Consider the following 11,914-nt stretch of genomic DNA (forward strand, 5'->3'; position numbering starts at 1 on the left):
CAATCTCTGGTACATGGTACTGACTCCCTAACAAGAGTAACAAGAAATGGATCCATGTTTTGTGAGGCCTGCAGCTTTAGACTCTTTATGGGAAAAAAAAATTACAAATACAAAATGATTAAAAAAATTATCATTTATTTAGAGTAAGAAATCACAACAAAATATAAAATTTTAAAAGCTAACATTACCAAAACATCACAAAATCAAAATCCAGAACTTCTGAACCCAGTATGTGAATTCACCTGCTGATAACACTGCTATAATTACTTCTTTTAAACTTCATATTCTTTGATTCCTTCTCATATGACAATGACATATATTATTTTCTATAAGGTGCAAACATAAATCAGTCTTTCCTCAAGTGTGGGTAATCAGTACTATTTTAATTATTGATAATTCAGAAAAGTTACTTTCAGCCTCCCAGCTCCTTATTGGTAAAGCCATATAAATTTTTAGGATCACTGTCAAACTTGTAAACACCTTTATTAATTTTCCTTCATATATGAGCCATAAGAATTCAGGGCATTTCAAGCTTTCTTATGCATTGACAGACTTCAAATATTCTTTATGTTGATGACACTAATTAACTAGTTTGCTGTCAATATTTTTTGTTGTGTTGATACACACACACGTGTCAAATGAGCAAGACACTTAAACACAGACGCTCTAGATAAAACACGGTGCATTTGTAAATGTACACTACCTCACACTGCATTATATATAATTACATATAATTTTATAATATATAAGTAAATATAACCATACAACCATATATGAATGTAAATATGTAACATATATGTAAAATAAATATTCTATATTATATGCTATACTATAATAATATATATAATATAATAATAATATAATATAATAATATTATATTATTGAGTGTAATTCCTAACAGAATTATGGAATTCTGTTATGGAATTAATATGGAAGTTCCATTCCTAACAGAAGGAACTTCCATATTAGCCGCATTTAGGTAAGAACTGAATTCCCTACTCAGAATTTTACACATTCAACAAACAGAAGAATTTTCCAGACTTGCTTCTGGCTCCATACATTTCAAAGTAATTCCTACTGGTAGATGCCATAGTACACATCCATACTGCAATACTACCTCTGGCCCTGCCCCTGTGTGTAAGGACACCGGGTGAGCTGGCACAATGGACAATGGTCCTGGGAAGTGATTGTCATATTCGGAGAGCTACGAATAACTCAACTAGACACAGAGATGACCAAGAATCATAGAAATATGTACCATTAAACCCAAACTAAATATGTCCCAAATTCAAGTTCCCCCTCGTTCTATCTCAAAGATACTCTCAACTCCAAGGTCACTGAACCCAAGGAGGCATGTTACAGAGGGGAAGTCACAGAAGAAAAGAAAAATGTTAGCCAAAGGCTGTTAATCCTACTTTTCCAATTTTTACAAGTTATGATCCCAAGAACACCCTGCTGCACACACTTCTAGGGCTTCTCCAGGACCCTGGAAAGGGCTGTGTGGGTCCTAGGAATGTATTCATACATGTTAAAACATGGGCTGTATAGCTGTGGGGCCCTGGGGCTTGAGCTTCACTAGCTTCACAATATATCTGCTTCTGCGGTCCCTATCATTACCCATCGTTTATCTCAGTCTGTATATATGTGGTCTTTCCAAACAAATTTCAATTCCTTGGAAACGGAAAGTACTATCTTGAGTACTAGCATATATAGTAAATACTCAAAAACATGTGTGGTAGAGGCATCCAGGTGGCTCAGTCAGTGAACCATCAGCCTTCAGCTCAGGCTGTGATCCCAGGGTCCCGGGATGGAGCCCCACATCAGGCTGCCTGCTCCAAGGGAATCCTCCCCACCCTTATCACACCGGTGCTCTCTCGTTTGCGCTCTCTCTCAAGTAAATAAATAAATAATATTTTTTAAAAACGTGTGTGGTAGTTCTCACTATACATAGTGATTCTGACAGAGAGTGAGCTATGATATAAATCATAAACGTATGTAGGTATTATATACACATACATATATATACACATATACATATATGTACACACATGTATGCATGTGGGTGTGGAGATATTCACATACATGTATAAATATATTAAATATGTATTTTATATATATATTTTATATACTATACACATCATTTATCTATATAATATATCTATATATCAATTCTCTATAGAATACCAAAGACAGAGTGAGTTGTTCCATGTCAATAATTAAAACATGGCATGGAGATCTTGTTCCCTCAAAGATGTCCATCTCAGAACAAAGTCACCATTCGAGTCTGACAGAAAACAAACAGGCTTCCTTTACGAGGCCAGTGGGTGAACCAAGCAAGGGCCACTCTAGCCATTAGGAGACTAACATACATACTAGATACAGAGTCTGGAGTTAGTGACCCAAGAGAGTCACTCTGACTCCTGCCAGAGTGAAGAGAACTACTGGGAAGACTTCATCCTTAAAGAGAATATCTATTAATGCAGTCCCTGCTTGCAGCTGGCCTTTAAATAAAATAATAGGTGAAAACTACTACAACACTGCAGACTTTAGTGCAAGGGAAAATATAATTTTATTTAAACTGACTGAGCATATTAAAATTGAAAGGCTTTTTTTCCAAACCTCCAATAGATTTCTGACATTTGTGGTTTCTGATTTTCAGGTTCTAAACAAACAATATGTGCTATTCAACACTTGCACAAGGTCTACATGGAGCAAATCTGTTACTTCATCATGAAACAAAATACATTATCTTAAGTCCAGAAAGTTCAGTAGCATACAGGCCAGATCTGAGAGGGCAGGGGTCAGGATGGGTGGGGGAGAGAAATATCAAGAAATGTGGGGTCTGTTTTATTGTCCTAAAAGCAAAAGCTAGAAAAGGGAGGCTTCTTAAAGGAGTTTGATAGCACTGTCCTGTCTCTCAGATCTCAGTCTAAAACACAAGGCCTTTGGCTTCAAGATAGTCCCAGGAAAGCCCCTCACATCAAGTGTCACCAGGCTGCTTTGGCCGGGAAACTTCTTCACTGTCATCACTGCGAAGAATCGGGTTTTCTGGAAACAACCAGCAGTCTGCCCCTCTAGTACAGTCACACGTGGGAGAGGTCTCCGAAATACAGGCATTCTAAAGGAAGCTCTTTACCTAATATGGAGGCTTTTATCGACCAAGTCGGCTGCAGGCAGTTTTTCTGTCTGTGCATCTCAGTCACACACCAGAAAACATGGACACTACAACCAGAAAACAATCAAAACTTTTGAGATTTAGGAGATCAAACGTTCATTAGCAAGGGTCCACAAAGGGTAAGCTGTTTACAGGTGAGAACCAGCACAAATGGAAAACTGTTCTGGAGAATGCTGTGAGTTGTTAGAGGTAGGGCCTCCCACACTGGGCAGTATGTGTGTATCCTCACGCACACGCACACACCTGGCTCTGTACCTGGGACCTTCCTGGGATTTATGGAAGGGAGCAGCAGGGCACCTTGCAGCCAAGCCACAGGGTACAGGCAAAGAGCAGGGCAGGCAGTGACAAGCCTTTCATTCATTCACTTACTCCTTCAGTCATTCCTTCTTCCCACAGGAAGTGTCCTCAGAGGAATGTGCCCACAAGCTCAAAGCATAGTGCCTCTTTCTAGTCCTGGGTTTTTCCAAATAAATACAGGCCACAAGGAAAGGCCATGCTGGAGGCCACTGGCCTTGACACCACTTTCCAGTCCACAGTGGCAAAGGCCTCTGCCAGCACCTGAAGTACCTCTAGCCACAGAGTAGAGAAAGTGGCCAGAGCCTGTAACCCCAATGCAGGACTGCTGAAGGGTTTCCCATTTCCTGTTTGCAACCTTTCCTGGGAAGGGCCTCATGATTTCACAGAGTTGTAGGTGGACACATCCCACATTCTGTTAACCTCTACAGTAGTTTTTCATAGTAGGATTACAGACTTGTATGGTAAATACAGAAAATCAGGTGACTGTACTGTAAATGAGTACTGTACACTTAATCTTCCTCAGCCAGTGCATGGGGTAGGTACTGTCACTGTCCTCACTGTACAGAGGCAGAAACTGAGGCACAGCGAGGCTGACAAGCATCAGAGGAATATAGTCAAACCCAAACATGCTACGTTCACTACACTGCCTCTCAGATGATCCTCGCTTCAAGAGTTCAGAGCTATTTTCTCGAGGATGAAACACAGACCAATTGCCTCCAGTGGGGGTGGGGTGAGGCGTAGGGACAGTACTATCTAGCTCTGTTACCGGTCTAAAATCCAAATTCCAGTTCACACTTGGCCAGCCATGGAAACTTAAGGCAAGTTATATAACCTTTCTGTGCCTCAGTTTATTCACCTATAAAGTGGGGATAATAAGGGCCTATTACCTATTCTATATATCCATCTATTTAGCATACTATGGTGTTACTTTAAGAAGATAATGTAATTATTTACTAAACTATTGTTGGAGCCAAATTGTACACTACTATTGGCAGTAGAGTAAGTACCTTATTTTTCCGTCCAGGGACTTTGACCTTTACTAATTAGATGGTTTACAAATCTACCCTCTGAAAAGAAGCAGCAAAGATTTATCCCTTTTGGTTTTGGAAATGAGGAAACTAATAAAAATGCACAAAAACCTGTTGACATGCAGCATCAAGAACCACCAAGTTAAAGCTACTGCAAGCCACTAGGACAACAGTATTTCATCTCATAATATAGCCCCTACAGGAAAATCTGAGTCAACAATAGCAAAGCTGAGGCTCCTAACATCTGGGGGAAGCTCAAAATGAACTTCTAGTTGAGTACTATCACAAGAATAACTAAAATGGGTCAGATTCTCTGTTTCAGTTTAAGAGGTGCAAGCTGCCTTGGAGCGTTTGCACTGTCTATTCCCTCTGCCTGGGTCCTGACGTTCTCCATGTTCTCATGGCTAACTTCCTCCCTTCTGTCAAGATTACCCTTTAGTTTCTCAGTGAAGTCTACCCTGACCAACCAATTAAAAATTCTAACTCTTCCTCCTCTCAATCTACCCTTAGGCTGCTCTAATCTCTCTTTCTCATAACCACCTTCAACATCCTATTTAATTTATTTTTATGTTGAGTGTTTATTGTCTATCTCCCACCACTAGAACATAAACTCCCCAAAGTTGGGCTCTTTGTTAACCAAAAGTACCAAGGGCCTAGAACTATGCCTGGTATAAAATAGATACTAAACATATATTCTCACATAAATAAATTTAACATGCAGAGGTACTTTTACAAATGTACCAAATAATCAAATCTAACAAGAATAAATAAACAGTTTCTTTTCTGGGACCAACACCCCAAAGATTTCTCAGCACTGAGACGCATGGACAGCGGGCATTTCATGAGTCTGTGACATTGACCTTCAGTGCTAAATTTAGTGCCCTTGGTGTTTCTGTGATTCCTGGTTACCAGTTTAGCTTCACCTACCTAGGATGTGCATGTCAAGAGTGTTTCTACAAACTCACAGTAGATACTGTTATCTACTCACAGCAAGAATCAAACAAATCTTGATCAGCTCTTCCCATCTCCAGGAAACAGAGCCAAGCTATGAATGGATTGAGAGCAAAGCTGATTAAGAAACACTTAAAACTATAGGCTATGGGATTTCTAGGCAATGTAAGTTGAAGGAAGGGCTTGGGCTGGGATACCAGGGTTGTCCACAGAGAGACAGGCAGGCACTCCAGTAGTAGACCAGCAATGAAAGGCAAGGACCAATACAGAAACGAACACGGGTATTGCACTCCTCTAGGAGGAAGAGGATGGGAGAAAATCACACTCCCCTTGACTCTACAGCCCCAAATCCTTGTTCCTATGGGTACAGGAAAATAGTTAAAAACAAGAGCTAAATGCACATATGTAACAGAACAGAAACAGCTATTCTCCACTTAATGCACTTAATCTGAACTAAGTGTTACAATTATATAATGAAAACTGTGGGCCTTGTATACCAAAGGCCTTGAAAAATCTGTCAAGTAAAAACCACGCCATAGTCCCACAAACCTTCATGTCATTGCTGCTTAAGGATTCTGACTAGCAGTTAAAAAGTAGTAACTCAGAAAGTTCCCCAAGATGGAACTACCACCTGAACATACTTCTAATACTCTAATGATTATTGAATAACAAGCTCTGCGAAAAAATGAAAGATAATATTAAAATAAATCTTTTAGCATTCCTTTCATGCATCTTTTTTATGTGGCCACTCAATAACAAAGACACGCAATCAGAAATCAAATATTAAAAATAATGAACCACAAACAATAAATAAATACCACTTAACAATCCATACAAAGAACTTTCACTAAATGCTTCGTCCAATGTATCTGCACTCATGGCCCCTCATTAAGTGTATTTACGTGTCACTGCCTACTAATCAGGATGTTTTTACCCTTCTCAGGTCAATTCTTATTTGTCCATACAGGGCTGTCTTTAAAAGCAAAGGGCCTCTGCTCTGTAAAAGCACCCAATAATTTAAGTTCATCTCTTCCATCTGGGAATTTTGAGTGTTTGTTCATTTCAAGCATTTATTTTCCATAAAGCTGGCTGGTTTTAAACTAATTCCAAAGTACAGTCATTGTTAGCCTTGCCACACAGTGTGCCTAAGTCATAACTATTGTTATAAACTTAATTCTTCAATATTTTCATTAAAGGCTAGCCCTCTGGGGATGAGCGTAACTTAAAAACTGAGTTTCAGAAAATTTACAGAACCTTTAACCCTCTTTAAAAATGTTTACCCAATACTAACAACAATTTCTGCAAACTTAAAAAGCTCCTTTGATCCACCAACCATTTAAAATCTAATTGATTATAAACTAAATCCTCAAGTGGGATAACTGCCTTTAACACATTTTAATAAATATAACTGATATTTCATTTAACCAGCTAGTCCAAGTAGGCAGCCAATGCGGGAAAATTATTACTCACCTTACATTAATTATAGTTTATCCTGAACTAACTCTTAGCGAAAGTGAATGGGATATGCAATGTCAGCCCTCCTTAAGTCGGGAAATATTATTTATTTATATATGTATATACTACATATTTATTTATTTGTTTCTACCTATTGTTTTCCGCGTATTATTGAAAGGAAAGGAATCTGAACTAACCAAATTTCTCTTGGAACTTTGCATTACTGGGGTTTCAGTTTTATTTTAAACTGCCCATCATGAAAAATCTGATTGATCCTTTAAGTACCTTCGGTTATGGCTCTTCAGTCATGATATGAATCAGCAAATTTGTTACTCCATTATTCCTGCTTTTAAGGCTACCAAAACTTGCTTACTTCTCTCACACCTCTCTCCGAGGAGACGGCGGAAACTCTTATACGGATGTCTTAAAACTTTCTAAGTTTCAAAATCTAGACAATTATTCATCAGGAGTATTTCTTGAAAGACATTCGGTAGACATTTTCAAATGATTGCTTCCCATTCCAGATGCCCCTGCCCCTCTTATCCTATGCTCAACTAGCAGTCAACGCTTATTAAGCACCCACTGTGTACCGAGAGAAAGCATTATACTAAGCAAAGAGCATAAGGCTCGCCCTCATTTTATTCGTGCATACACAGCAGTCGTGATTTATTCTCACAACTTTGTAGAAACGTGAGTTGCATTCACATGGTTGAGTCCACAGCATTCATTTGGAAATGGCTTTCTGGGCTGAATTTCCAGGTTCTCCGTATTGGACAGCCCCGACGGGACATCACGCGGTCCCTTCACCTTCCAGCCCACACAGGACACCTTCTGCAGGTGGCTGGATCGCCAGAGCCAAACGAGCCCGACCCATCTCCCCTCGCAAGGGCTCAGAGTCCGTAAATGCGTGCAGGACTCCTGCGAATTCAAGGACTTGTTGAAAGGCCCCGGGGACCCAGGCAGGGAGGGAAAGCAGCCGGCGCCCCCTCCCCCCGCGGCCACCGAGTCCCCCGCGCCCCGGGCGCTGCGCAGGCAGCCGCCGCCGCCGCCACGGATCCCGGGCGCAGCCGGCGCACCTCGGGCCTAGCACCAGTGGAAAGGCAAATCTGAGCCGGGACACGTTTAAACGCCCGGCCGCAGCCCCGAGGGACTGCTCTCCAGCAGACACAGCCGCAGGGGCCTCCGGGGCCGCCCGGCCTGGGGCGTTGGGCGCGGCCCGCGGGCGCCCCCGGCACCTCAGCCCGCAGCGCCCCGGCGTCCGCGCCAGGCCAGGGCAGGGGCGGGTGCCCAGGGCCCCGAGGCCCGCGTCCCCCGCCCGGCCGAGCGAGCCCTGCGGCGCGGGCGCAGAGGGCTAGAGCCGGGTCCTCCGCCCGCGGCCGCCGGCTCCCGCCCCCTCCCGACGCACCACACCTAGCAACCCGCGCTGACAGGACGCAGTGGCGGCGGCGGCGGGAGGAGGAAGCGGAATGGCTGCCGCGGTGGAGCCACCCCCGCCCCCCCCCGCTCCCACCTCCCAGCCGCTGCAGCCGCCGCCGAGCCCTGACAGCTCTAGCCCGGGCGGAAGCAGCGGGCGGCGTGCAGCGCCCGCCCCCCGTCGCCCCCGGCGCCTCGGGCCGCCCCGACCACCAGGCCAACTAACTCCGAGCCCCTGCCCAGCGCCAGCCGCCCGGCCCAGCCGCGCCCTCCGCCCCGCGCCCCCTCCCCCGGCGCCCGGCCCTGCCGCCGCATCTCCTTGCAGCCCGGTCTCTCCTCCCGGCGCCCCCGCTGCGGCGCACCCCCCACTCCCACCACTTCGCCGCCGGCGCGCACGCCCCTCGGAATCCCCCAGCCGGGCCGCCCGCCGGCCCCCGCACCTCGGGGCGCCCGCCCCCTCCCCCACCCCGCTCCCCGCCCCCCCCAAGCACCTCGCGCCTCCGCATCCCGTCACCCCCACGCCCCGGGCTTGCACACACCCTCCCGCCCCGCCGCCGCCTGCCTCCCTCCCGGCCACCCCTGGCCATTCTGGGGTTCTCGCTTGGGCAGGAGTTTCCGCGCGCAGGGCACCCCCGCCCACCCCAGGGCCATTTACCGATGTGGTTGTCCTCGATGTGCTCGATGAGGTCGGCCAGGGTGGGGAAGTGGAGTCCGCAGCCCCCGAATCGGCAGGTATTGGAGAAGAAGGAGGCGGCGGCGATGCCTGTCATGGTGCTACATCGAGAGCCCCCCTGGTGTCGGCTCTGCGAGCGCCGGGCCGGCGGGCGGAGGGAGGGAGGGAGGGAGGCAGGGTGGGGTGAGGAGAGGAGGGGCTGGGGGAGGGGGAGAGAGGCGGGGTGAGGGGAGCGGAGAGAACGGGACGGAGGGAGAGGGGGCTAGAGAGATGAAGGAGAGCGAGAAGAGACCGGGAGGCTGAGGGAAGCGGTGGCGGTGGCGGCGGCGGCGGCGTCGGGAGCGGCGGGGGGAGGGTGGGGGTGGGGGGTGAGGCGGCCGCAGCTGGGAGGAGGGACCAGGGCGCGCGGCAACAGCTGTGCGGCCCCAACCTCGGCTCCTGGACGAGGCCTCACCTGTGAGCTCCTGCCACCAACTTTATCTTGTCGGCCTGCCCTTCACAGTTGGTAATACATGCAATCTGTTTGCAGCTTCCTTGGTTCTGTGTATTACCTTCTTGATATATACACATCTATTAATTACATATGCATCCCGCGATGAGAATTCAGGGAGTTACCCAGTCCCCACTCGGGGGCATTTGTTTGCACTTGGCCACCTGTCTAGGTGTGACACATTCACAGGGGACCCAGGAGAGGTAATTGTGTGCACCTTACTCTTTAAACCTTTTTTTTTTTTAAGTCATTTTTCTCTGGAGGTTTGTACTAACTAATTGATTTTAATGAAATTTCCCTCTAGGCCAAAAGAAAATCTTAGCTTTATTTAAATTTCAAAATAGATTTCTTGATTGTCAAGTGCATTTGCCCGTGTTTTACATATGTACCACGTTTGTTATACTCCCAGCTCCTTTTGGGAAAACAAAAACGAAAATTATTTCATTTTCCCAAATTATAGCACCCCACTGCCCTATCTGAGGTCTGGGAATTGATTCACTCCTGACTATAGCAGAAAGGCCAGGGCCTTGCTTAAGGCTAGAAGGAGTAAAAACAGGGTCAAGGGACATATTTACTCTTCATTTAAAAGAGAAAAGACTCCTACAATCAATCTTGATTACACATTTAAACCATAATGTTGGCCAGTTAAACACTTAAGTTGAATTTGGTAGCTTCCCCCTAAAACCAGCATTTTCCTAAGAATGGCTCATTTTTTTTTTTAAGATTTTATTTATTTATTTATTTACTTATCAGAGAGAGAGCTAGCACAAGCAGGGGGAGTGGCAGGCAGAGGGAGAAGCAGGCTCCCCATTGAGCAGGAAGCCCAACTTGGGACTTTGGGATCAGGACCTGAGCCTAAGGCAAGGCTTAACTGACTGAGCCACCCAGGTGCCCCACACTTGCATTTTTACCTGCAAAGTGTGTAATCTCTGATAGCACTTTTCCAGAGGCCTAAGGAACATTATACATTATGAGCAGTTTATAGTGCAATAGCGCATTTTTAAATTAATACAGGCATACTGAATTTAGCACTTTTCCTTAGGACAAATTTCACTTACCTCTGGTGCAGATACATACAGAAAGTGTTCCCCTCTCCATAAACTATATTCATCTCCCACAGTTAGTACTTTCCATTTGAGTTTTCAGAGTTAGGAAGGCACCACCCAAGTTTTACAATGGGACGGTCACAGCGACTAGGGTTGATTAGTTCCCTCACCCATGGCATTTCCCCTTCTCTCCCATTTCTTTTTGCCCCTTTCACAAGGTGACAGACTTGTGCTGAGAGGAGAGTTGGGTTGGATGCGACTGGGGCGATTGTATCATCGAAGTTCATTTGGGTGCCAAGAATGGTTTCCTGGGCCCTTGTGTGGGTGGGGGCAGGGCCTGGGTGGGCCTGATAATGAGCCACCAACCCGGTTGGCTGGAGACTGGAGCCAGGACCAGACAAGGGTCTAAAGAGCAGGAGTTAGAATTCTAGATCTTGAATTAGAATTTTGGCAGCTGTGCAGTGCATTCAGCTGCCCAGTCTGGGAAGGCCTTCAGCTGAGAGCAGGCAGAATATCTGGCAGACACACACCACCCACACGAATAGGACAGGGCAATGTCAGCCCAAACTGGTACCAGAACAGCTTCCCCCTAGAGATAAGTGTTAGGCACCACCACCACCACACAGGATCTAGGAATTATGAAGAGCTTTGGAGAAGTAGAAACTCTGTCCTCTGGAGAAAAAAACTGTCCACATGGAACTATTAACTCTAGGCAAGAGACTCAGAAATGGAAAGTGCCAGAAATGTACAGGTAAAAGACAAGGGAACTGGGTTCTGCTCATGCACACTAGTGTACAAACGATAGGCCAAATTTAATAAATAGAGCTTTTTGGTGAAATAAGCCAAAATAACATAAATCCAGATTTTTAATTTTTAAGATTTTGTTTACCTTTTTACCTTTAAGATTTAATTTTTTTAAACCTTTCCTTATCTTTTTACCTTTTCATTAATATTTTCTAAGGACTCATTTGATCTTCCAGTCTAATTCTTATATGAACTGAAGCTCTGCCTATGTGACATTCTGTTTGTTTTTGTACTCTGCACACTCTAGGCATTTCTGGCCTTTATATTAGATGCATAATCATGGTCTATTAGGTTTGGGAAGATACTCTGGCTGTCAGAGCCACTGATATTGTAGATGTAAATAAACTGAGGCCAGGGACATGGAGTGTGTTCTCCCCCAGCCTCTCTGTATTGATAGTGCATTCAGTCAGGCATCAGTAACAATAAAAGAACAAAGATATAGTAACCACATGCAGATTTTTAAAAAATTACAGTAGCTTGCTTACCATCAGGTACTTACATTCAAAAATATTTGTTTCAGGGGCGCCTGGCTAGCTTAGTTGGTAGAGCATATGACTCTTAATCTTGGGGTTATGAGTTCAA

General features: G+C 45.0%; 1 protein-coding gene across 1 annotated transcript in view; it reads right to left on the reverse strand.

The window, feature by feature from the left end:
- Nucleotides 1-9,148, reverse strand: part of JAZF1 (JAZF zinc finger 1) — a 322,779-nt gene extending 313,631 nt beyond the window's left edge. Inside the window, exon 1 of the mRNA XM_044246289.1 lies at nucleotides 8,975-9,148. Within this exon, the coding sequence (XP_044102224.1) occupies nucleotides 8,975-9,089 (115 nt within the window). The 5' untranslated portion in view covers nucleotides 9,090-9,148. The remainder of the gene's footprint in view (nucleotides 1-8,974) is intronic.
- Between the last annotated feature and the right edge of the window lie 2,766 nt (nucleotides 9,149-11,914).

The sequence above is a fragment of the Neovison vison genome, chromosome 4 (assembly GCF_020171115.1).
Source record: "Neovison vison isolate M4711 chromosome 4, ASM_NN_V1, whole genome shotgun sequence".
NCBI lineage: Eukaryota > Metazoa > Chordata > Mammalia > Carnivora > Mustelidae > Neogale > Neogale vison.